The sequence below is a fragment of the Stigmatopora argus genome, chromosome 12 (assembly GCF_051989625.1).
Source record: "Stigmatopora argus isolate UIUO_Sarg chromosome 12, RoL_Sarg_1.0, whole genome shotgun sequence".
Taxonomy (NCBI): domain Eukaryota; kingdom Metazoa; phylum Chordata; class Actinopteri; order Syngnathiformes; family Syngnathidae; genus Stigmatopora; species Stigmatopora argus.
Genome location: NC_135398.1, coordinates 8106816 through 8134342, shown reverse-complemented (window position 1 = coordinate 8134342; position 27527 = coordinate 8106816). Strand labels below are relative to the sequence as shown.

Below are 27527 nucleotides of genomic sequence, written 5' to 3'. Positions count from 1 at the left end.
ATATATATATATATATATATATATATATATATATATATATATATATATATATATATATAAATATATATATATATATATGTATATATATAAATATATATATATAAATATGCATTTATATATGTTTATATATATATATATATATATATATATATATATATATATATATATATATATATATATATATATATATATATATATATATATATCACGAGAATGTACCAAATAAACAGAGGAGAAAAAAAAGTGATGACATTTTAGGACTCCTATGTGCCATTATAATGGAAGTTTCCTTATGGCTTGGGAGCAATAAAAATAATTAGAATAATAAAATAATGCATAGATTTAAATGATCTTACTCAATACATCTAATACTCGGGTCCCAACTCTTGTTTCCAAACCTGATAAACTGACTTGGATAGTAATAAAAAAAAATAAAAATAAAAAAACAACAAAAGGCCAGAGATGAGTAGATAAAGGCATCAGTCATATTTATCCAATGAGGCCATAGGTTGGCTTGCATTTTAGGATCTTGTCAGGCATTTTTTCTTCTTCTATTTTTCCAGCCCTGAGATACAAGCAATCACGGCACATCTGCAACACCTGGATGACAGTACCTTAAAACTGAACGCATACTTCTGGCAACCCCTAAATGTCAGAAGTTCCCACGTGTCACCTCCTGCTTTCGGGCCGATGGTGCCGTTTTCTGGTAGAAATCTCGTGATGAATGGGTGCGGGGTCCATTGCTAATATCACTGTCAACGTTTTGTCCATGTTTGAGGTTGAGCAAGGAGGGGAAAGTAAGAATAGTCCAGGGAAAAACAAATCCCACGGTTGAGACGGTTAGCTGAAAGAAAGAGCAGAGAAAGGTGTCCAGTAAAAGAGACAACAAAAACATCTTTAGCATGGTTAGTAGCCCACACAAGAGGAGCACCTTTACAGCTTTTCACTCTCACCGTAAAAAGTCTTTACAAAAAATATTTTGGGTGCACCAGTTAGTCTTGCTAAACAATACATTTGGTTGGATTTGCACCACATGATTCAAGTGACACATTGCCAGCTACAAAATTGACTTGAAAGTAGCACAAATATATGTGACGTGCCTTCAATCCTCACAGCACTTAACTGGCCACTGCTGTGAATCAGAATTATAGTTTGGTTCCATATTGTCCCTGCTAGGTATTGAAACTTGTGGAAATACTACCAAGCAATATCTGCACATAGTCACAGTCAGATGTGTCACTTGAAATGCATAGACAGTCCCAAAAAACTGATTGGCATTTATCAGGTTTGGCGACTTTGAGCTGCAGTAGAAAGCCAGCCTTTGGTGTGAATAGCAGAAGAATCCCACATGTGAACTGAAGGTGGCAACCAACCGACCAACAAAGCGAACACCAAGTGTCTCATGTTAGAAACACCCAGTTAAATATAATAATAAATAGTCTTTAAACAAAAAAAAGAGGAAAAAAAACATCCACACTTAAGGGAAGCATCTTCTGTCAACAAGTGCTGGATGTTGTGTCTGCTGCATGAAGGCTGGACTGCGCTCGGCTAAAACACAGGAGACAGACAGCAAGCTGGTCACGTGACTTGAGTCTAGCGCTTCCTCACAGCCCAGCGTGGTGTGAAAAAGACATGGTGGTGGCATATTCTCACTTCATGACACATTAAATAAAACCAAGAACACAAAGTAAAACACATCCCGAAATGTTTGTGCAGATTGTAAAAATGCACAATAGCTAAAACGTTTTGATATTGAAATTTTCCTACAGTCCTGTAAGACAGGACTAAAGAATAAAAACAAATGGGATTCTTAAAATACCCAAATCTCTTTTCTCTAGCTCTTTTTTCTTGTAAAATTTCAATAATTATGTGAAGCAATGACATACTGTACATGCCAGTGAATATAATATTTCCTCAAACCATGGACAAAAATAAGCACATTCCAAAATAGCTGGTTTTGCCCATCAGTGACCGGTGGTGCCACCAGGGAGGAAAAAATAACATTTCCTAAGAAAAGATTTTGTTAATGACAGTAGGCGTGGCATCTGTAAAGCTGATCTTACAGGGACAAATCGTTATTTGGGGCTTAGGGTGAAAAGGGATGAAGCAATTTCATATATAATTGATTACTATTACAATTATGCTACTGCCCTCAACCAAAGAAACACTAAAATTGTGTACAAGACCATTGGCCAATACAATAAGCAGTGGCTTATGTTTCAGTTTTCTTGTTATTGTATTCATATTGGGGGGAAAACTCCCATATTCACTCAAACAGAACATACTTCAGGTACATAAGATTTATGTGTAAATTGTTACCTCAGTTTCGCTGAATTGCTTTTAGGGTTTTTACGGAAGGACTGGTTGGGTCCGGGTCGAGTGGACATGGAGCGAGGCGAAGCTCTGGAAAAGGTGCTGGGTGGAGTTTTGGGGATCTTCTTTCCAAGGTGGCCAATCCACTTTTTCTGCTCATCTTGGGTCAGAGCCAGCAAAAGCATGTCCCGGGCCGAGGTCACGTCGTAGTTTACTGCGAGACCCCAAAATGTTGATCATGGAAGTGCCCACCCGGCCATTTTTTGCGGGACACACGGAACTTTACCTTTGCAAGGAGCAATGACATCCTCCTTCTTGTCCAGATGGTCTTTGTGGCACTTGACATGGCAACGGCGGCACTCGAGCGCAGGCGGCGGCTTGAAGACGTGCCACAGTGGTTTGGAGCACGCCTCGCAGTTCGAGGGAAAGTGGTAGAGAGTGGGGATGAACTCGTGGCCTTTGTGCGGCAGACAGTTTTTGTCACCCTGAGGGACCGACTCCATGTCAGCCTCTTTCCTGCACTCGCCCTCGTTGGCATATAGGATCTAAAGGTGGATGACATTTGTTTAAAATAAACAATTCCACTGAAAAGATATATATCCCTGAGGTGGTTTCATTAGACAGACTGGAGAAAAATGTAAATGAGTAAAACCCCAAAGAAAGGGCTCCTCCTACCTGAAATATTCTTGGAATCTCCTCAGTCTCCGCTCGATACACGTCTCCTTGTGTTACAGGTCTCACATGGAAAAGTTTGCTGGAAGGAGACATCAAATATTCTAAACTCCCCAAAAAACTAGTTGCATTCTGCGCCTGTTTGGGTCCAAGTACATTCTAGGTGACTTACTCGATATCTAGTACCATGGAAGGGTTAGACTGCTCCTTATCTTGCTCATCATTGTAGAACAAAATCTTCTTGCTGCTCACCACAACATACTGTAACACAATAATAACACAGCAATGAGACAGAGCTGTACATGTACATAACTGACTCCTTGGAAGCTTAGGCGAGTAGAAATACCTGCTTTTTCCATCCATATCGCTTAATATTGGTGCGGTTGGGAATGGACAGCCAGCCTTCCAGTCTGGATTCTATACAAGGAATAATGGGACAAGGTCATATTGAGCGTTTGGAAGAAGCAGGAAAACTTCAAGCAGGCCATGCAAAATTCGACTTGGTGGGAGAAATTTAAAAAAAAGCGGGGGTTCAGCTTTTACCCACTTTATTAAAAAGTGAAGAGTTCAGACACTCCATGCAAGAGAGGAGACCATTGGACACATTAATAATAATAATAATAATCAATGCAGCGCTTTACTTTACCAAAACGACAGTTGCTACTTACAGTATGTTATCATTAGTACATCATTTCCTTTACCTGTCTTAAATTGAGCTTGTAAATTGAAAAGATAAATGTTTTTAGGTAAGTGCATGCAACTGAAACGGCACAAGCTGAAGAGGGCAGACTGGATTGACACTGCGTGGTTTAAAGAGACAATGCAGATGCCTCACTCGGACATGAATGCTGCCTTTTTCAAATGGGGGCTAAAAATCTCATAGGATATCTGCCAATGCAGGCGCAAGGTAAACGCAAAGCCCAGACATATCCTGTAAATGAAATCATCAGAATAGAAGTGTGCACACCTATACTTTACATACTATCAATTGAACTTGGCTATCTCTATAAAAGCAAACACGTAAACTACCTTAAAAGAATAAATAAATATGATGAATGTGATCTAAGATTGCAACATTATAATTATGTCTATCCAGTAAAGTAGTGAAGAGGAAATCATTCCCTTCAAAATAGGCAACAATGAATAGGTAATATTTATGTAACATTGTTTTCCTCCATTTGTCACAGTTTTTTTGGTTCCAAATGTCCAACTATTCATGACTTGAAATGCACAAATAGACCTGCAGTGTAAATCCAGCCTAAAAGCAAAGTGCATTGTGTGTGAGGCAGCTCTTCCAGTCCAAGCAGCATTTCTGTTTGAACATGCAACAAAAAAAAAACATTGTATTAATTATGTTGGGAAAAAAATTGTCCTCATGATCCAGGGGGCAGTATTTGAACTCAAGAGTGACCATCACTTAAAAAAAACATCCCACCTACAAGCCTACTCAAACCCTTTCTTCCCACTCTTATCAGCTGCATTCAATTAAAAAGGTGTAGTCTAAAGAGCACTAAAAAAAGGAAACCAATGTAAGAGCACCACAACAGAACAGCAGCTGCAGCACGGACAGGCCAGGCAAAAGGGGGGAGCTTGTCCGCACGGTTACTTACAGAGGAAAAGGAATAGAAGTTACAAAGAGAGGAAGAATGACGACTAGACGTAAAGGGGAAATGGAGAGAGAGGGGTTTAACCACCGGCACTCAAACAGAATCTGTTGTTGTTCATTACGCTGGTGAAAAAAAAGCACCACACTGGAATGGAGCACTTACAGAAACAGTCACTTTTCATTTGCTATTTATACCCACTCCTCAATAAAAACGGCATCATTATCTTTACTTTTATCTAATGCAACAAAACATGTGATTTTTACTAAATATTGTGAGACTTGAGCTGAGCGGAATGAGAAGCTCAAGATAAGTTGATGTAAGAGTTTCTTTCTTTAGTTTTATTGTGCATAATACAAAGATAAAAAGCCAAAGGAGAAGCAAAATGTTGTTTAGATTTTGGATTCGATATTTGAAATTTTAGCTAGGAATTTGATCTCAAATTTATAAAGAATCTAATGAAGATCTAATAACAAAAAAAAACAACACAGTTTTATACTTGACTTCCATGATTTGCAGTGACACCCTCCCATCCTGTCATCTATCTCCTATCGGTGTGCAAACTTTAATTTACCTGCGATGTTGCTATCTGTCTCATCAGTCAACAAGCTGGTGATGCTGGAGTTGTCCATGCGTTGCTGCAGGTCATTTAGCTTCTCCCGCAACTGCTCGATGTCGCTCTCCTTGCTGTCCAACTGCATCTGGAGCTCGTTGCGGTAAGTGCACTCCTCAGCCAGTTGCTGCAGAACAGAATGATGGTCCACTTTAGTAATGCTGTTTCTTTTCAACCAAAATCGAAAAAAAAACGGTGAACTCACAGCCTGCATTTCGCTTAGCTCCTTCTGATACTTGATGGCCATGTGGTTAAACTTCTCTTTCTCCTGGTTGAGCTCAAGCTGCAGTTTGCGGTTCTCCTTCTCTTTTTTGCGCAGATCTGCCGTGCTACCCTTCTTCTTTTGGTCAAGCTTCATGTCCTTGCGGTTCATGATTTCCGCCAGCTTGTTCACTGCCTAATTGGATTTAAGGGCGGTAAACCGGTTAGGAATGTTCTATTAATTTTATCTGCAATCAGTGGATTCATTTGAAATTCAGTATGTTTGTAAAACAATTTAAAAAAAATTTAAATGTGAAGAATGCATTTTTTCATGTCAGTTGTTCTGAATGAGTGGATCAAATTTGAATATTTTAATTTCACATTAGTGTCATGTAAGTACTTCTAAACTCCAAATTAGAGATGTGGGGATTCCTGGTTTAAAAGTTTACAATTTTTGTCATGGTTAGTAAAACTTCTCAATTTTACCATAAAATTAAGGTGGAAAACATTTTGAATGGTGAAAACGAAAAAGAAAAAATAATCCAAAAACGGAAATCTCTGATTTTCAAATTTATGGACCACTTGGTTGTACCACATGTTTTTACGTATAACATCTCTCAAGTTATTCACCTAAAGATTAATATTCCATGTCACATTATAAGAGGGCTTTCAAGTTGAACAAAAAAAGAGTTTAGGAAAAAAAGTCACAAGTGTATCACTCCAATTTAAACAAATAAAAGATGCATGATTACCTGGGTCTTTAATGTGCGCTCTGTGTTGAGGACCTTTTCATAGTTGGCCTTGATTGAATTTGTAATCTCCTCCTTCTGAGCAGCATAATCTAAAAATAGAATGTAGTTCATGTATTCAATTTTTCAACTTTTTGGGACAGACTTTTCAATTTCTTAAAAATTAAAGTGCAAAATGTACTGCTCTCAGTTTGCAATTTCATGTTAAATATTATTACATCTGATAGTATTAGCATATGAAGTTTTAACCAAAGTGTGACCTAGAAACCACTGAAATTAACCCACAGGATCTGTTATAAATGTTGGGAAAATACACGATGTCACCTTTCTAAAAATCAGAGGACAGCCTATATACAAATAAAAAATACGAAAAATCACAAGTACCTTCCTCTTGAGTGCTAAGTCTCTCACTCAGCTCCACCTTGTCTTTGGCAAGACTCTCCACATCTTTGGTTAGAGTTTTACAGGACTCCTCAAGCTGCAGAGAAGCAAACAATTATACGTTACATGTGCTGCAAAACATGAGATTGAATTTTTTGCTTACTCTTGCAATAGTTGCCTCCTTATCTCCAAGCTCCTGCTTATGCCTAGTGACCGCCTTTTTGTTTTCTTGGCTGAGCTCAAAGTATTGCTCTTCCTGTAGAGCCCTCGCCAGCTGCTCTGACTCCGCCTTTGTCACCGTCAGATCCAACTGGGCAGACAGGGACTCCCTTTGTGTTTGGAAGAAGCAATTAATAGATTAATAGGAGGTTATCATGTGATGGCGGACCGTGGCGAAGCATGAGGTGCGTTTACCTTTCGCTGCACAGATCTTGCACCTTTTTATGAGTGTCTTGTACCTGCCGGTTCCTTTCCTCTATTTCTTCTTTCAGCTCTTTGACCTGAGTTTTGTAAAGCGTCTGGCGGAAAAGACTAAGCTTAGATTGCGTCTTTTTTTATTTATTTCCGTGGCAGGAGGCTCATACTCACTGAAAAATACTGTTCGGCCTCAAGTTGGTCCTGAAGTTCCCTCATCTGTCCTTCATTGCCTCTATATTGCCTGGTGATCATGGAAAACAAAGACTTTTTAAACACCGGGTTGGAGACCAATCATAAGGCTCTTTTTCACTCTTCTGCTGTGAATTTAAATGGATTTGTCAGCAGTGAACATCCAATCCATTTGATCTGATCATTCGCTGACATCAATCACTGTCATTAGTAGCTAATGAGTTAAGATCCAGTAGCAAAATAAGGCTTTGACTAAAGGCAGCAAAGAGATTAGCAAAGTAGCAGTACTAAGACTAAAAACTGATCCCAGTGAGCACAGTCGCAGATGAGATTTAGCGCAGTTGCACTATAAGCTGGAATAATAGCATTTATATGGAAACAGCAGCTTGACTTGCAAAGAGTATTACAGCAAAGGCAGCGAAAAGAGAAAAAAGCTGGCAAATCAACTACTACATAATCCACTGTGGCAGCACAGTGGAGTCGTTTTTTTATTATCATTTTTTACCCAGACACTTTGCTCAGGTTATAATCTTTGCTCTGTGAAGTTCTCCTCAAATATTAATGTGACTTTACATATGCCAAGGGGGACCCCGCCCCTCGCTCTTAAATCTGCTGAGGCCCTGGCTAAGCTATACTATAAAAGGATAACAGCAAGCAAAACTTAAAATTTGAAGTCAACCTATTTCATGCGCATTCGCAAGTTTTCACACAAATTAAAATGTCATCTTTGCCAAACGTACAATTCAAGTAAGCGCCACATTTCTGCTTACACTGAAATGTATCTTTGAACTTGATAGTTTAAGTTAGTATAACTCATTTTACCAAATCACCGGTGTTGACTTGGTGGGTTATAAATCTTTAAAATACATTGCAGAAAAAAGCTTGGAAATTTGATATGTGCTTACTGAAATTTTAACTTAGCACAACTGTTTGAACGTTTTTTTTGTTAAAAAGTGAGGTTTCGGTTTAAAAATGGATGGCTTCAGAGTCCATTATTATCAAGCGTTATTCTAAAGTGTAGTTTCAGTGGTACTCACTTTGTCAGCTGCGCAAGTTGAAACTCAAGAGAGCGTTTACTCTCCAACGCCGCATTGATCTCTTGCTTGAGCTGCTTCTCCGAACACCGAAGTCGGTCTACCTCCTGTAAGCGGCTCTTCAGCTCGTTCTGTGCCAGTACGCGCTTGCTGGACTCCTGCTCCGTCTGTATCCTAAGATTCTTCACCTGAACCACCAGAATGGGGAAGAGATTTTAAGGAAGGATTTGATGACTCGGTAAAACGTTGGAAAGCGGTCACTCACGTCGTCCTCCAGCCTTTCTTTCTGCTTCATCAGCTGCTCCATCTTTTGCACCGACTGCTTGAGGTCAAACTCCAGCATGGAGCACTGCTTCTCTACCTCCACCACCCGGCTCTCGGCTCGCATCCTCGCTCCGTTCTCCTCCGTCATCTTCACCTGAACAGCTAGGGAGCGGCGCATTTACATGGTTATACAAAGACAGGTGGTGTAGTACACCACCTGAGTGTTATCTGCGTAGGATAATGACAATATACCATTCATGGCAGCTGATTTGGCCTCCTCGATAGACTCGTATTTGTCAGTCAGTTGTGCACGTGTCACTCGGTGTTCAGTCTGTTCCTGCTCCAGTCGCTGCTGCAGGGTCTTCAGTTTGTAGTTCAAGTCAATTTCTAGGTTGTTCTTATCCTAAGTGGGTTGGAGAGAAAGTATAACTTAAGGAAGGGGGGAAATTGTCAACAGACTTAAATAAATATGGCTCCTCCACAATATTTTGAGTCCATAGCATGTATGTTTATTTATTTATTTCAATTTTAAAAGGACACAATGTATTGTACTAGACTAGCGTACCTTTTCCAAGTTATTGCTTCTCTCCTGGGCCTGTTTGCGTTCTGTCTCTACTTTAGAGACACTGAGCTTCAAGTTTTTATTGTCCTCCTGCAGCCCCAACGTCCTCGCTATGGGGGGAAAACAACAAAGAAAAACAAATTACGACAAATTGCTGGCAGTTTGGATACACATTTGTGGTCAGACATTGCATCTTCCGCAGGTCACCTTGCAGCTCACGGATCTCCTCTGAGTCTTGGCTATAGTTCCTCCTCTCCGAGTCCAAGGTGCTCTGGAGTAGCAGGAGCTCCTTCTCCAGCTGGGCCTTTTCTCCATCGGCAGCCCGGCTTCGCTCCTGCAGTTCTCGGTTTAAGCTTTCCAGCTGGCTCATGGACTTGGCCACCTCTGTATGGTTTTTCCGTAGTCTCGCCGCCGTGTCCGACTCGGCACGCAGTAAGTCATTAGCCTCCTCCAACTAGGACAAGAGGGAATAATAAAATTCACCATTGCTTTGATCGTTTGAGCACACATTTACTCATATAGTGTCAAGTGCCTTAAGTTCTACGACTGAAATAAAAATGGGCTATTATTTGTAGAAACAACCAGTGACAATGATATATGTCAAATCTTAAAGGTACACAACAATGATCATGCGTTACCTGATTCTGCAGTTGAGCAATCTTGTCATTCGAAGCCTGCGAATTCTGACTGATCTTCCTCATGTCTTCAAGTTGCTCCTTCAGAGTCGATACTAAAAAAAAATTCAAATCAATTTATTCACAAGATTTCGTATTAAATTGTGTGATATTACAGATAAAATAGGTTTATAATTTTTTTCTTTTGTTTTGGTGCTCATCACCTTCGTTCTCCAAATTCCGTCGTTTCTCGGCCTCCTGGTCAGCTTTTCTTTGGTACTCTGTAAATCTGTGCTGAAGCATGATCTTGTCTTTCTCCAACAAAGACATGCTAGACTCCACACTTTTCCTCAAGTTGGCCTGTGGAAGATAAAAAGGGAAAAACAAATGAGTTAATCAATTTAATACTGTGATGCTGAAAAAATGTGAACATGCAAAATGATAAGAATTTAACCTCCTCGTCCAGTTCTCTTATGATCTTTTCGATCTTGGTGTTTGAGGTCCTGGTGTAGGGATGGTAAAATGATGTCATCAAATCAACCAGAAATTTTGAATTTAATTTTTTTTAAAAATTGCACTGACTAACTTGATAAAACCGTTGGCTTGGAACTAAAAAAAAGAAAAAAAACATGGAATCCTGCAATACCTGCATTTCTGCTCTAACTCATCCTTTAGTTGCATCTCACTGTGGAGTTGTTCCTCTAACTGGTAAACTCTTTTCTGCAGATTTTCCAACTAAACAAATAGAAGCACAATGTCAAATAATGTACCGTAGCTGAAGTACAGTAAATAAGAATTCCTACCCTTGGACTCACATGACTTTTGTCCTCCTTTGTGGAGCTGCTACGTTTGTCACCTGTCTTTGAGGCTGAGGTGGAGCTGCGCAAAGGACTGTGAAGCAAAAAAAAACAAATTTCATACAGAGTTAATGCTTGCTTGCCTTGTCTTAATTAAGAGAATTTTTAATCAATGTAAATTGCGGCGCCTGGAGGAGACTTACTGTTGATTACTGTAATAAGTGAAGCCCACAAAGGGCAGCTGGTTGCCCACAAAGGCTTTTGGTATTGGAAAAGTCTCTTCTTCGCCACGGTCCTCTTCAATATCATCAAAGTTACTAGTGTCCACATCACTACTCAGCTCAGGCACCACCGGGGCGGCCGCTATCGAGACAAAAGATGACTTAATTTTTATGTTGTTGTTTGTCTTAAATTTAAAAAAAACATGTTAACCTAACATTCCATTCCACACAGAACATCTTAGCTATGGGAGAAGACTGAGTGGTGTACTAGTTTAATGTCTACTTTTAAACAAATACAGAGTATCTGCAACCCTCTGGCTAGTAGAAGTCATGGCACCATTTTGGCGCAAATAACCAAACGAGCCAAAGCATTTACTTATTAGTGTTTTCACAGTATAATTAAAATGGTTATTTTTGCAATTACTTTTAAGCAGGCAACTTATTTTTGATGTTGCGCTTCTCAAAAATATAATACTTAAGTGATTCTTTGTCGTTTAAAAAAACAAAATCAAACAATCTTAGTTGTATTTGAGAATTTACTTTTTCACATTAACATTTTATTGGTTGTACGTTCCGTACATTTTTGTACACACAACAAAGGAACATAACCTTTAAATTAAAGGTCAAACTAAAATAGTGTAGTAATTTTTGGCTTACGATTACACCATACTATTCCCAAGAACATGGAAAATATTTTGTTTTTGTTTTTTCAAACATGTTCTTTAACTGAATTAAGAATTGAAATTAAACCCACTTAAGAGTACTATGGCAGCAGGATTTGCCACTGTTCTGATCTCCATTTGTTATTTCGTCACTGCCCCAGGCATAAATGTTGTACCGGACTTTTGCTGCCCTAATCACGGTCACTGTTCAGCATGTTAAAATAGTCATCATAGTGCTTACTCTCTCTGATGTTCTCCCACGTCCACTGATCATTCTTAAAGAAAGGATGTCGCTTGATTTCATCAACACCATTCCTGCCCAGGCGAACATCCCTGTTGGTTTTGAAGAGAAAGATGGTGTTTTAACTCAAATTGATCCTTAACTTATAGACCAATTATCTTGTAATATGAGGGCACGTCTACCTGTCCGTGAGAAAGGCACAAATAAGGTTCTTGGCATCATTGGAGATGTCACTGTCATCGGGAAAAGTCAGTGCGTTCTTGTGGTTCATGATTTTGCTGTAGGTGCCGACCAGAGAGTCAGCGTAAAATGGCGTGTCGCCTGCAAATAACAGTGTTGAAAATGGTCAATTTCAAACTATCCTGTATTTTCATAGTATGACGTGACAATACAATTGTATTAATTGCAATCACTCACCGACTAGCATTTCGAATAGGAAAACTCCAACCGACCACCAGTCACACTCCCTGCCATAATAACCATCCCCTCCTTGGGATTTCAGTACCTCAGGTGAAATGTAGTCTGGCGTTCCCACCGCTGTGTCACATCGTACCATACCATCCTACAAAACAAAGAAATATACTTTTAACTCTCTTTCTTTCCACAGACAAGATAAACCTCATTCATGATTACATCTTTAGAAGACACTCAATGGAATACCTTGTTCATTTTCATGCAGGTACCAAAATCTGCCAGTTTCAAGTGACCTGCTTTGTCAAGCAACATGTTGTCAGGTTTCACATCCCTACGTAAAAAAAAATATTCAACCAAGCGAACATATTATGAACACAAGAGGTTTCACAAAAGTTGTGAAACAGTTGGGTAGTGCGACTTTGCAAAAGGTTCAAGCAGATCTACTATAACTTGAATTTATAGACCAACAGTATCTTTGAACTGAGATTATTGCAATAAAAATGGAAGTTACAAACACTTAAAAGACTTATCGTTGATGAGAAATAAAGGCAAAGAATTTGATAGTTCACCTGTGAATGAAGCCCATGGCATGAATACCATCCAATGCCAGAACAACTTCAGCTGTGTAAAATCGAGCCCACTTTTCTGGGACGTCATAATTGCTCATCAGATTGACCAAGTCGCCACCGGGCATGTATTCCATTACCATGTAGAGGTAGCGGTCGTCTTGGAATGCAAAGAAAAGCTGTGGGATGGAAGAAAAATTGGTTATGATGAGAGATTACATATTTTAGCCCACAAGAGGTTTGGTAAAAATAGATGGTGTTGGGCTGTCAGGACCTACCTGCACCACCCAGGAGCTGTTGGCAAAAGCCATGATGTCCCTCTCCTCCCAAAAGAAAGCTGAGTCTGACCGTTTAATCATCTCAAACTTGCTCAGAAGCTTCATTGCGTAAACTTTGGATGTGGCTTTGTGCCTCACCTGGTTTGGATAGAATGGGTGATGTTTAAAATCACTAAAAAACAGACACTTTTTGGTGCAACGTCAAACTATCATTCCGTGGAACCTCCAACGATTGAACACATTTGTCCAGAAAGCTATTTTTTTATTCATTATCTACCAACATTTGACCTCCTTTTTTCCATTATTCACTTTTACCAACATTTTTAAGTTCTCAACCAACTCATTTCTTTTAGACCTCAAAATATTCAACTCATTTGGCACACCAGATCACAAATTTCTGTATTTGTCCCAAATTTACAATTACCAGAAAAATCTCAACAACAATCATTGTTAACCAATTGAAAAATTGTAACAATTATTTGAAAATCCTTCACTTTAATAAATTTCCTCGGTGCAAAAATGTCCAAATTCTTATCCTAACTCACATTTCACAATTGTCAAATTTCTCAATTTAAACACTTTATCCTGAAGAAAATGACAAAAATGATGAAAAACACAAGAGTGTAAACTTACCAGCTGCACCTCTCCAAATGCACCTCTACCAATAACTTTGACCACCTCATAGTCTACTGCTTTCATCCGCAAGTCCCGGATTTTACTAATGGTATCTTTATCTGTATGGAGGGGAGAAGCGTATAATGAAATTTTTCTGGATTACAGTAAATCAAAATTTCCTTCACATACAAGAACATCACACAGGATAATTTTTAAACATCCGAGTAAAGCGCTTTTGTTGAATTTGATCAAAAAGGGCAGAAACTGCCCAAATCTGCCCCAGTTGCCGGTATGCGTGTACGCCACACAAAAAAAAAGAAATGCTGCAAAGATTGGCAAATGAATAGCCATTTTAAGTCTGGTTTTAATGGGAATTGGCATGGCAAGTTATTCAAATTACACACACAAAAAAGTTTGGGGTATTTCAGTAAAACATTTTAAATGACTAATTTCCCACCATTGGTGAAATCTCTGCAGGTGTCATCGTAACTATGTTTAAAATGTGTTACAGGAAAAACATTTAAACTGTACCGAGTAGAGTAATCAAGCAAAAGTGGTCAGTGCGGACAGAACGGGAAGGAGATTAATACAACACAGCCCCTGAGGCAACGTGGGGCACACCAGTCCATTAGTCCATATCCGTCAATGAAGTCTATACTACATTACACTTGGTTGCATTCAACAGCGTTGATGCAAAAAGAACTGAAGGGATGACTAATGGCAGCTCTTGCCTCAGGGCTAAGAAGTCAAATAGGAAATATTCCGTCGTGCTCATCTTGATCAAAAGTGTAAAGGCCACAGAGATTTGGCCTCAACAAAACTGTAGCAAGTACGAGAATGTCTGCCCTTAATTTTTAAGCCTACTGAGTGAAATGGCATTTATTCTAGATTTTTACCATTTAAAATTGTTTATGGGTCTCTGTGCCAAAAATGTTTCCAACCTCTGTAATAACAGAAGAATAAAAAAGAAGAACTGTGATATGCATCATGTGGGTCACCAGAAATTTATGAAAGCCCCTTTGTTGGGGACACCAAGCAGTAGACGTCTATTGTGTCCATGCTTGCACAGAGGCGGTGACCCCAAAACAGCCTTCCTTTCTGAGGCTGAAACACGTCATATATTTAAAGGCGGGGCATGTGAAGCGTCAATGGACGTGATATTAAGGACTACTCACATCTATTCAAGAAATTGTCAATGCTCTTGTTTTTCCTTAGGGCAGGGAAGTCCAGGTCGTACACCAGCGCATCCAGGCCGTCCTGTGGGAGTGAAGACAAAACTTAGCACACACAGTGATAGATATGACAGGGAAGACATACATACATGTATTCACATTTAACTGCATAATATTGTTGTGTAGTAATTGCAATCAATCCCGCCGACTATTGAAGCTGCTGTCCACATTCACATCTGCATTGTATGTATTTTATTAGTATTCCGTTGGTTCATTCTTTATGTATAGTTTTTGCTCTGATGTTGATGAATTACTTGTCAAGAGTGCATAGGTTATCAAATTATGCCTGTATTTTTGGGCTACTCAATACCAATCATTTTTGCTGTGTCTCACATATAACTTAATAACATTATTAATTAGTGTAAAGTCACTGCTCCTGTCTTTCAGCTCAATCCCATTGCTTGAACTGCAATGTACAAAATAAGCTTGATCATGCCATTTATCGAACTCCCCTGTGTGTTGATATGGTTTATTCCAAAGTTGAGCAATTACGTTGTATTATACGTTGTCTACCATAATTCAGTATGAAAGAACCTTCATACAGAATTATGGTAGACAACGTATAATACAACGTGATTGCTCAACTTTGGAATAAACCATATCAATCTGTGAGTGACGGGGATTGAGGAAATTTGCTGACAACATTTTACTGACAGAATTTTGTAATGGTTAGAAAACCATGAATACATTTCTATTAAAATTCTGTGACTACAACAGAAAGCCTTTAATTCCCACCATGGTTTCTCACAAGAGTATGTGGCGCAACTAAGTACCTTTTGATGACTGAGGGAGCAGGGTGGTGCCTTGCAACAGCTCGTCAATGTGGACTGACCTCACAATGCAAGGGTTATGACGCGTACTAAAAAGTACAGCGGCTACTCCCGCTTCCCTGTTTTCCGACGGTCATTAAGATGCAAAAATTCAGCCTGAACGTGTTACAGAAAGGAATGTTTTTTTAATTATTTCATTTTACTGTGTTTTAATTCAGTGACAGCTGCATTATCCTGTCTCAGACAAGGCATGACCATAAATGTCACTGTCGGGATTTAGTCTAATCTGCTATAATCCAGAATGAAGGAAACAAGATAGGCACACAAGCACTCCATACTGGCCAACATTCCCATCAGTGCAATACGTTCATAAAAATGCATATATTTCCTGAGCTCATCATTTACGGGGAGGTTTAACAGTGCAGGATTGCTTTAGCGATGGCACGTTTTACATAGGGGGTGCAGACAAAACAAGGAAGCCACTTAAATACTGCTGCTGCTGCTGCTTGGAGCTCAACACAAGAGATCGGGGCCATACCCTACACACCAGGAGACAAAACAAGCAAGTCCTCTATGGGACAGCTTAAAACTAAAAGGGGGCCAGACAGGTTGGGAGGGGTGCAGTGAAAGGTGGAAAATATGAGGCAAAGGTTTTTCCTCTTTGAGGAAAAAGCCAAGTAAAAGCCAGTTTAGTTCCTGGTTGCTTTTTATACGACCTTCAAATGAGGTCAATAAAACAATCCACATGAGATTTAAGTGTACGCTGCTTTAAATGAATACATTTCAGAAAAAAATGGCAATTACTAATTTATGTATGAAAGCTGTTGAGGGGCACAATTTCCAATCAGGTGATGAGATTGGGGCATTTCCAGGCACATCTGGTAAGGGTGCCTTGTTGTAGGTCATACAGTTTCTGCCAGGCTGCACCAAAGGCGTGAAAAAAAGAGTGGAGAACCAAGTCCTTCAGGACCTTAATCACAAGGCTCTGTACTCAGCAGAGTATGTTTGCATAACTTCCTGCCGCAGAGAACTCTGGACAGCCACAGTAACATTCCATAACAGGACTGTACACGTCAGAGAAGCTATTTTAGGTATGTGGCCAAACAAGTTTGACAAAAAAAAGTGGAAGATGGGGAAAAAGAGGAGGAGAATTAAAAAGGAGGAAAATTGAGGAATATCAGAAGGGGCAATATACCCCCGTTGGGTAGTCACATACAGCATGGCTTGTTTTCACTCTTAACACTTTGAGGGAAAAGAGGAGGCAGTGGAGGGCTGTGCATGTGTTCCAGTGCGAGAACAAATGAAGGAAAAAACAAAGAAAACCACCGGCAGGCCACTGAAACACCAACATGACTTAAGTAGCAGGTATTGAGGGGAGAGTACATTTGGAGAACAAAGCCCCAAAATGAGACCCTTCCACCTCCAAATAGATCTTACATCTGAAGCAATTCAAGTGGCAATTGAGAGTGCGGTGTGGTAACAGTTCAAAGTCTGTCGCCGGGAATCAATTATTGTCTTAAAAGAACATGTTTCGGTGAGTTCAGCATTTAGGTTTTATAGACTAAAAGCAACTCTAAATAAAAAAATAAGTAAGCTCTAACTTGTCTACCCTATCTAACAGACCTACCGCATCTTTGCCCAAAGCTAACGTGGTGTACAAATTTAATAATGACTGATCCACTCATTAGCTGTTCTCTATTAAGAATACCACCAAAAGACATGGACTGAAGGTTTAAAATAATAATAATAAAAATGATAATAGGAGTGACTAAATCAAAAGTATGTTCTGGTAGCCCTTTACATCCACAAATTGTGACTACCGAGGTGTGGTCCTGACAGTTTGTGCGCCTTACAGGAATTTAATTGTGTCAGTTTATGTAGCCCTGGGCTCTAAATGAACTCCACAACAATCTACAGTGAGTAAACAGCAGACCCACCACGATGTAATCCACACTGGTGCAGAGGATTGACAAGGATTACAATCAAGAAAACTCAGACCTATATTAAAAAGAAATTGTTCTACACGTTGACAACGTCCTTCCAGCTATGTGCACTCTATTCTGAGGTAGAACATTCTCTCTTTGCAGTGACTCTGTGAACCACAATAACTCTGGCCTTGTTTTTACCTTTCAATAGCATCTAATGGAGAAAATTCTTGAGCGTTTTTGGGTACCTAGTTAAGTTTTTTCCAGATATACAGGCAACCAAATTCATACACAAATTGGATCCGACACACATACACATAAAATGACAATTATGATTTAAATACTTGAGTGAAAAACTTTTACTACAGTGATGACCAAGCGTGCATATGACAGCATACTTTTTCTTACGCTGCTCCCAGACTAGTTTTTTGTATGCTATTTGCATCCTTTCAACGCCATAGGTCAGCATCAATGTAAGCACAGTACCACTCTATTGGAGTTTAGGCTATTGAGCAAGTGTGGCAAAACTGTGAATACGGTTCATCCAGCAGTAGGCAGACTTAACAGGAAAAATAAAACACTAGAAAAACATACAAAAACTAGCAGCACTCAAAGGTATTCTATCCTTGGGACATCTTTAGTATGATTGAATGCATGAAGCTGTTAAAAGAAATGCCATAAATGAGATGTGGTAATAAAGCGAGCTTGAAAAAATGCAAATATCTGCTCAGAGAGCAGCATTAAGCGGTTAACATTACATATGGTAATTATTTCTTTTAAGCTTTTGGAGAGAGAACTTGCACGCAACGCAAGCTCTTTTCCAGACATTTAAGTGCAAGACTAAGTTTTCCATGGGAGATTGAGCCACATCATCCCGGTTCTGCATGCCAGCACGAGGCATGCGGATCCGACTTGTCACTTCCTTTTCTGCCACCTCTTCAAGACAATATGCTTTCCACATGTGAGCCATTGTGCAGACTGTCTGTCTCGGGGAAACACGAGATCCAGCAAACACGTGAAGCTAGTCCAACGCGTTAAAAAAAATCCCAAATTGCTTCCTCGTTCAGGTAAGAAAAAGTGTTACATGGGGAAAAAAATGAAAAAAATGGTTAACACACTTATACTGTACATAACAACAACTGACAGGAAATCCTGCTTGCCTAGAAAGACTGCATAGCTAACAACTCTAGCGGAAAAATGGTAGTGACAGTGAACTTAGAGGTGGCAAAAATGGGGGCACCCCCGCTTCCTTATGAGTTCCAAGACAGAGAGAATAACTGTCAGAAATACTCAAGCGTCAAAACATAATAGTGCTACTCCCACAGTGAAGAGCGTTCTCGTATTTTCTGTGACTGAGCTTTTCATTTGAACAAAAATAAAGTCTCCTACCGTTCCTGACCTAAAGCAAGCAAATACCATGCATTAACTTATTCAGTGCCAATAATAGCAATAGATATTTAGTCCATTTGAACTTGGAGGCCTTGGCATTGAATTATAAACATCCTTCCCACTCAAAGTACATCTGATGTCCATCACCGTAATGGGCTTTTTTGTGAAATGACAAAAAATAATCCAACAGAAAACTGTTGAAAAAAAGGTAAACATGTACTGTGTTTGTACAAAACTGCTAAATAAATAAAAAAACAATGAAAACCAAAAGAAAATGTGTTCAATTTTTGTTAAAGTCAACAGCACATTACATAGTCTTAACAAAAACCTGAAATTGGCAAAGAAAGGAAGTTTAGTATTAAAAATAAGTTCTGCTTTATTAATTTACTGGAGAAAAAAAATAGGAATGGAAACAAGCTCATTGGGTGGGCCAGGTTTTTGATTACTGCTAAGACAATGTCCATAAAGACGTTATTGAGAAGTTCATCCCGTCTGAGCTCAATGTGCATGACAGAAAGAATTGCTCCATTATTAAAAGCCTCTATCATGTCAGTATGCATTCCTGCACATCATCGGTCAGTTGAGGGAATGCAAAGCTACAAATAGCTCCGCCAATTGTTTTTTCCCAGGCCTGAACAGCTGAGGGGTGCGGTTTTCAAGAGAGTAGAAACCTTAGGTGAAAATGGAGAAGATCATGTTACACATTTTGCTAGACTTTTCAAATTTGAGAGTAGATCATATATATATTGCTTTTCCAACAAATCCTATAAAACCTTTACTTAAATCTGCATTTTGACTATGCTTTTCTATTTGCAAGAACAGAGCCAATATTTGGAAAAACAGTATGTTGAAAGTAAGAAATCAACCTCAATTCAGAGCTGATATAATGCTCAATGAACAATCAAATTTCATTTTTTTGCAGTAGTTTGTGTTATAATGTTTCCTAGCAATGTGTGCATTCTGCTGCTGCATTATTGGAGCCGCATTGCATTTGTGTAGATATATTAACAGACAGGTGTGGAATGCATCAAGTGCCTTGACTTATTGTGTTGTTTTGATGCTGTCAAGTAACCAATGAAATTACAGCATGCAGTCACAATATGCATTTACTCCATTAGGCTACTTCAACTTATCACTGAAGAAGCTGTTACCTGGAGATAAGTTACACTTCAGTTATGTTAGTCTTTCAGTATGGAAAGTGTAATGTCATTTGTTCAGCGCCTCACAGGACTTCATTACATTCCTGAGAAAACTATAGGAAGATGTGTACCCAATGAACTCGACAAATCTGACACCATAATAGTAGTCTAACCAATGAGGTTTTGCGGAAACAAAAATCACCTGACTGCAATCCACTGATTTCACTTGCAAGCCACTAAATTGGTAAAAAGGTGTGCTCTTAATGCTTGGTAGGAAAACCCTCACCCACTGCGTCCCTTGGAATAGTTTGCCCACCTCTGCTGCAGTTAAATCCCTCAAATGAAGTAAACGCAAAACCAGTTCTGATTTGTTCCACTTCAATCAAATAAGAGGCCCACCAAGGGGAAATGTATACATTTCGTTAACACTCATTCATTCATCTTCCGCTTGTCTTCACAAGAGTCGCGGGGGGTGCTGGCGCACATCCCAGCTAACAATGGCCAGTAGACAGGGGGACACCATGAATATGTGGCCAGCCAATCACAGCGCACTAACACTCATACCTAAAGAAAGTTAGAGAGAGCTCAACCAGCCTCATATGCCATTCTGCAACAATAGGTTTGTTTTACATCATAAATAACTGCTCCAAAAACATTGAAGGAAAGTAACAATGCTTGTTTATTTTGAGGTAATATTTTTGCAGAAAATTGCTATAAAAACAAACTCCCTGTCAGAGATGCTATTTACATTATCCAAAAGATAAGCACACTGTACCCAAAATCTACTAAGAATAATAGAGTAGTTATTGACAAAAGTAGCTTGAGTCAACAGATAGCTTGGATGGGACTCAAGTCACAATTTCTCAGAGAAGAGTCAGAGCACATTGGTTGATTTCTAATTGGAAAACCGTGATTATTCTCTTTTTGATTATTCCAAAGAAATGAGAAAACTACGTTTGGTGAAAATGGGACCACGTCACACTTTATTAAAAATACTCGGCAGACCGTAGATACTTTTTAAAACCCATGGTCTTTTTTTTTTGATTAGGGTCTGTCCACAACCTCAAAAACCTGTCAGTCTGTAAAACCACAAACCAAGGATGAACGATGATAAATATTGTCTCATGGCATAAGGAAATAAATGATACTATACACCCAAAAAAGTCATTCAAAGCAAAACTGCAATTAACAGAATTAGTCTTACATATGATTTCTTACTCTCGCATTGTCAAAACATTATTGCACAAACTACACTACGCTGTTCTATGTCGGGACCACCTTGTACGTCCTTCGTAAATGGGGGATATAATTTGGACAACATGGCATGTGACACTTCTCTTTCAAGGGATTTAAAGTCTGGACATTGTAACATACATTTGGCCCTTATTGAATCAGATTATAAAACACTAAACACACATATGCACACGCCTGACATCCAGTTTGATCGCTATCAGCTGTTCACAGAGGCAACAAGTGGACAATGATCAGACCCCAAACGTCAGGGAGCTTCCACACTACAATGTCAGGAATTCTGTCCATTGCGATTGCTCTTTTAGAGGCTGCCTGGAACATGATTGAGGAGGGGAGGGGTGCTATCCAGATAAGCTCCTGTTCCATCTAACGTAGGATTTATTTTGGAGGTTAGTAGATAAAAGCTGACAATGTTGGAAGACATGTCTCGATAGGCTCAGAGCAGAGCTGTAAGGAGCAAGACAAAAGACCGCCGAGGACCTTTGTGAGACTAAAAAAAAACAACACTACTAGGCAACAATAAGACTAAAGGTGCAGAAATTGCAAGCAAACAGGCCTGCATTGAGCATTCTGATGGAAGCTATTACTCATATACCCAAGCACAGTTGGCTGCTTTATGAGCCTAATGTCCTGTTACGCTACTGCCTTCAGAAACATGAGAATTCAGTTCACATAATTTTGGTTTATGGCTAAGAGAGTTGGAGCCCACACCCAGCTACCTCAGAGCAGCCTGCCTTGTCTCAACCATCGCCACACGTGCAGCGGAATCGCTTTGGGACGCACTGGGGTAAAAATCAGGGGGCCGGTCCGAAGACAAGAGGTTATTTGATTAGGATGGAATTTTATTAAACGGTGGGTGGAGTTGCGCGGTGCCTTGGCAAAAGGCCTCCATTCATTGATCTAGGCAGATTGCGGTGAGGGAGTTAAAAAGGAAAAAAAAAAAGGGGGGTAAAAATGAGGAACAACAAACTTGTGTTTGAGGCTGCCAGCAGGAGAAGTCCCCAAAGCTTTGGCACATTATAGAAGCAGAGTGGGCATGGATACTTTTAGGTGATTTTAATTGGCCCTGCTTGCAACAGGATGGGAGGTCACAAAGATTAAGTGACTTTTTTTGTTGTTGCAAGAACTACACATGGTGTCCGCTCCTATGCTGGCAATGTAACAAGACTTTACAAGAATGTCAGATTGCACTGTATACTATACTTAATCACTCAACTACATTAACGGTTTGAAATTCACGGGTTTGGACAGTTTTACATATACAACATGAATTCAAATCAAAAGAGAATACGATGGTTTGCAAATCATGTTTAACCTATATTTAATTGAATAAACTACATAGACATGAGACTTATCGTTCAAACTGTTGAACTTTGTTTTTAGTAAATAATCATTAACTTTGAATTTAATGGCTGAAACATGTTCCAAAAGAGCCAAGTAGCAATACAAAACACAGAGTTGGGGAATTCTCATCAAATGCCTGTGTGCCACATCCCATAAAAAATAGGTTAATTGTGAACAGGACAGTCCATAATTGGGTTTAAAAGGAGTTTCTATGAATTGTTCAATCATTCACAAGGAATATTGGAGTGAGGTTCGTGTCTTTGGGAAAAAGAGAGTGAGAAAATAGTCTAACAGTTTCTGGACAACATGCCTCCACGAACAATTGCAAAGAATTTAGGGATTTGATTATCTATAATTTCATCAAAAAGTTCCAAAAATCTTCAGAAATTGCTGTGTGTAAGCGGCAGGGCCGGAAAACCATACAGGATGCTTGTGGTCTTTGGGCACTGCAGCAGAAAAAGGAATGCTATTGTTTAGGAAATCACAGAAGGCAACATCTGTAATGGTACGGGGAGGTGTTAGTGCTCATGAAATGAGAAACTTACACACCTGTGAAGGCACCATTATTCTTGAAAGGTAGATAAAGATTTTGGAGAAACATATGCAAATGCTTATTTTAGTGAGACAATCCTAAACCACACTCTGCACGTTAGAACAATATGGCTACGTAGTTTTAGAGTGTGGGTACCAGACTGGCCTGCCTGTAGTTCAAACCTGTCTCCAATTGAAAATGTGTAGTGCCATTTGAGGTGTAAAATATGCAAGACTGGGGAAAAAAAACCCTCTGCAAAGCTTCCACAATTAGTGTCTTCAATTACCAAAAGTGTAAATAAAAAGTGATGTACAAAGTGGTAAAAAGTCATTTTTGTGATTTTTTTAAGCATCAGAATTTAGCCACATAAATTACAGTCGTGACAAAATTCTGTTGCAAAAAATTGTAAATTGTATTGTAAATTTTGCTTCATTGACCAGATCACTAAGGAGAAGCAGCCGATCCTTGTCTCGTTTCATCAGAGGTCCAGGAAATCACGTCAGGTTACGCTCACCCAGCTGGTCATGTGACACACTCAAGGTTATTGGCGTCACCACACTGAGAAGAGGTAGAAGAATCTACTGTGGCAGAAAACATTAGCTTATTACAAAATTGAAATCTTATTCTAGTATTTTTTATAGTCTGTTGATTCAGTGAAAAGGAATAGCCCGAAATGTTAAGTCTTGCCATTTTAAAGCTGCAACTGTAATATCCTTACTCTGCAAAGCCACCCTCTTTGTTCAAGGTAATCATACCCTCAAAATCTGATACCAGCCCATGTCTAGGTCACAGTTCCATCCAATTTTGGGTCAGTTTGTTAGGAATGAAACAGCATTCAATCCTAAACCACATTTTGGACTTGATATTAAGCTCTTGAGCTATGATCAGTCCAAAACTCCCAGCAGTATCACCCGAGGAGGGTCTTCTTTTCACATTATGAGCTATTCATTTTAGACAAAAAGTTCCCACGGTTTCCATCATCATGTGTAACCATGTCTGGCATGCACTATGAAACACTCGTTTGTATGACGACATAAGAACAGGATGATTAATAACCGCATGTTGTACTTGACCCAACTGTTCAGACATTGCGGAATATACAGGCAGCAGTCCATTACTGTAATAGCTTTAATACTATGAAAAAGCTTCCTTCATACTGGCCATCTTAGTCAGCTGTTTCACTATTTTTTTCCGCCCATCTCCCACTCTAGTACGTGTGGAACCGAGGCTGTATTTGGAGGAATAGGGATTAAAGTGGAAATGGGAATCCATGTAAAATTGACAGCCTGGTTAACAATACTGCGGTGTGTTACATTTAGAAGATATATTTTTCAGCATTTTACAGGCTCTTTCATATAGTTACAGTTTAGTTTAGTCATGAATCAATGGAATCGGTTTACAAGGTCTTTAATCTGTGAGCTCAGATTGAAAAGTGCAGGCATTAAAAGAAAAAATAGATCTACTGTTATGCCAATTTACTGGAAGTGCAGTTCAGAGGTAGCTAAATGTAAAAGCACATTCCTAATGATTCCATAATGTTCTGGACTGCATGGCACTATTGACCTAAATACGCCTATTGATCAAATAACTTGATTGCACCAGTTAATGGCACTGTAATATTTGGAAGATTACATAACCACGCGACAGTCTAGTACGCTACAAGTTAAGGGCTGTGTCTGTAAAAAGTGAACGCCGTTATGTGAATGCATCACCATGCCAAACAGTCAAAACAGCTTAAGACAAGTTGGAATGCTTGCTACAGTCAGACATAAATTAAAACATTTAAACATCTTATATAGTCTGTTCATTCCACCTCTAGTTATCTTAGTGTACCTTGTACATAAATGCTGCAATATCAACATTTTGGCCCAACCCTAAACCTTTAGAACGAGGAGTGGAACTACAAGGAGTGACAGTTATTACATGTTTACCAACCGCTTCTTTGTTTTTGAATAAATGTTTGATTAAAAAAAATACAACAATTTCATCACAAGTGCAAGACAATGTCATATCAAAAATCAGAACTTGATATCGCCAATAACTCACCTGTCTTAAATGCCATTTGGTAATGCAAGCAATACTTCTGTGACAAAATCCCTACAGTGACTAGAAAGTTTTAAAAAAAACATAGTCCAAATCCACATTGTTACTGAGGTGCAAATGTACGTTGCATTGCCATCCTAAAAATGCAATTCTGCTGTATGGCAATGACCTCCACAATATGGCAGGAAACTGAAAAATGCATTTAATTCAAGACACCAATCAAAACAAGACATGCTTACAATCTCTATGAGACCGACAGCTAGTAAGTATCATCACTTCATTCATTGCCAATGATGGCGACAGATATCAAATCCTCAAATTTGACATCGATATAGGTACTGAGAGCAAATAAAATGATAACAACCAACTGGATGAGTAATTATTTTGTGCATGCAATATTAAAAGAAGATGCATGCACATCAACTAATATTGCCATCATCCATTCTCTGTTGTGCTTGCGTAAAATATCATGTGACAAAATCCACAAACTGCCCCAAGGGCTTATGATCATCTGCAATATTATATTTATGGTTAAGTAGGCTCGTTTTGGTATTGGATCACATTGTTATTGTGCAGATTTTGACAGATATCACGTTTTGAGACTGTAGCAAGCCATCATTGTAGCCACCCACACGTCAAAGCTACTTCCACGTGAGAATCATGACATCACACACCACTATAATCAGTTCATTGTGATAACTTGATCAAAGCAGCATAGTCTGTACTGTGTATCGTTTATGATCTTAACATGTGCATGGATCGTATTTACTCGAAACTTTAGCATCACAGGCTCTCCACTGATAAAACGGAGACTTTTCCCCAAAGTACAAAAGTTATGATTTTTTGCACATCAACCTCATCCAATCGTTCAAGCATTCTGGTAGTAAAAGATCGACATAAATAAGGTGCATGTGAAACCAATAAATGGTAGTGTGAGTTCCTTAGCATCACTATCATGTTTGTGTGAGAAGCGAGGCGACGAGTTGGAAAAGAATTTAGAGTTATGGCTGCCTGTGTTACTTAGCCAGCTTGCAGCCTCCAAACTTACCAGAAGACAGTCCGTGTTTATCTCCGACTTAGGATCCTTCAACATGGCGTCGATTTTTCCAAATCGAGCCTCCATACTTTCTCCGGAAGACATTTTCAAGGTTAAATGAAGTCCCTCCGGTGTCTTGTTTTTCGGGAACACAAAAAGGAGGCAACGGAGTGGCTAGCTAGCATTAGCCGCTAGCCAGCTAGCCTAATGTTCGTTTGTTGTTGTTTTTTTCTTCTTCGTGGGAACTTTAGAGACAATACATCGTTCTCCTCGAGTATGCACACGCGATAAACCGTTTACTGTTCCGGTGGATGGACAAAAGCCACATTTTTCATACAGTATCGTATATCTCCCCTCCTTCAAATGTGACTGGCAAACAAGTTTGAGGGGCAACGCGACGATCGAAGATTAGTCAGCCTCCGCAGGATGCCCGCAGCGGAGAAGGGATTCAAACGTCGCTGCATCCGAACAGCAACAAAGAAAAGCAATTAAAACATCGGCGGAGTTAGTCCGGGCCCGTTCCCATATCCGTGCCAGGTTTGATCAAGATAGGGCGACACAGATTTGACGTGACAGCTCAAAAGAAGAAGTAGGGGGGGAAAAACTTCTTTCCAATTTTTGATCAAGTCTTTGAACGTTAAAAAATCCGTCCTCCGGCGCTGTCACCGGCTGTCAAACGTGTCCCGGTCCGAGCGAAGCGACCCATCCGATCCGGCTCGCACACGCGCTGGATTTTGGTATGTTTTTAGCCGCCGATGGAAAAGAAGCAGTAGACGATGCCCCGATTTTGTCCCACAGACTGGCCAACATGTCCGCCTTCCTGTTCAAACACCCCGGAGAGGAGCCACTTCAAAATGTCAAGCAATGCGCATGCGCTATACCCTCTGGAGGCAGACAGGCGCACTGAAGTTCCCATGCAAATGCCGTTAACAGGTACAGTAACATGTTGCTGCCTCCCTGCTGCTGTTTGTGGGGAATAACATGCTTGGGCGTTTTAATCGACCCTAGTCATCTTTTTTTTAAATAGCACAATGCGAAATAATCTATGGATTTTCATTGTTTTGGTCAGTTTTGTCCCCATTTTATCCAATAGAGTCAAATGGAAAATAAAAAATGATGGGAGACTGCTAATTTATCCAATAGAGACAAATGGAAAATAAAAATCATGGTAGACTGCAAATGTTAGCAACCCAAACAAAAAATATTTTTATTTCAGGTTCACTTCATAATATTATTGTAGCATTAAAATAGGATTATTATGACATTACATTTTTTGAATACTTGAAGTGTCTCTATTTATGGCTTCTTTGTTTTTCCTCAAAATATAATATATAATCAAATATCTATATTTTACCTAGAAACCTTAAGTTCAAGATGTTTTTTTTATGTCGGGGCGCTATTTCCAACACCGCTAGAGGGCATTGTCGTGCAATTTATTTGACGCCATTTGGCACGCTTG

At 39.4% G+C, this 27527-nt stretch overlaps 2 protein-coding genes across 5 annotated transcripts in view; one reads left to right on the top strand and one right to left on the bottom strand.

Annotated features, from left to right (window-relative positions):
• Positions 1-160: 160 nt before the first annotated feature.
• On the bottom strand, positions 161-26930 carry rock1 (Rho-associated, coiled-coil containing protein kinase 1). 3 transcript variants are annotated; one of them, XM_077615346.1, is made up of 33 exons: positions 26081-26930; positions 14583-14664; positions 13426-13526; positions 12793-12930; positions 12518-12693; positions 12195-12279; positions 11952-12096; positions 11717-11855; positions 11535-11626; positions 10614-10773; positions 10417-10504; positions 10260-10348; positions 10068-10116; positions 9838-9973; positions 9638-9729; positions 9207-9453; positions 9003-9109; positions 8690-8840; positions 8439-8599; positions 8177-8361; positions 7122-7191; positions 6948-7051; positions 6697-6862; positions 6537-6630; positions 6156-6244; positions 5408-5599; positions 5164-5329; positions 3332-3402; positions 3158-3246; positions 2989-3067; positions 2600-2858; positions 2320-2527; positions 161-1548 (listed from the first exon to the last, which is right to left on the bottom strand). In XM_077615346.1, exons 1-33 carry the CDS (start codon positions 26171-26173, stop codon positions 1497-1499), a joined length of 4155 nt encoding a protein of 1384 aa, XP_077471472.1. In that variant the 5' UTR covers positions 26174-26930; the 3' UTR covers positions 161-1496. The 3 variants fall into 3 exon arrangements, with proteins under 3 accessions (XP_077471472.1, XP_077471473.1, XP_077471474.1); XM_077615347.1 differs by having other exon boundaries at positions 10429-10504; XM_077615348.1 differs by having other exon boundaries at positions 163-844.
• The window catches only part of greb1l (GREB1 like retinoic acid receptor coactivator), a 35888-nt gene continuing 34406 nt past the window's right edge, over positions 26046-27527 (top strand). For both annotated transcript variants that reach the window (XM_077615341.1, XM_077615340.1), the window contains exons 1-2: positions 26046-26805; positions 26867-27001. The gene's annotated coding sequence lies outside the window, so the exon portion shown is untranslated. The remainder of the gene's footprint in view (positions 26806-26866; positions 27002-27527) is intronic.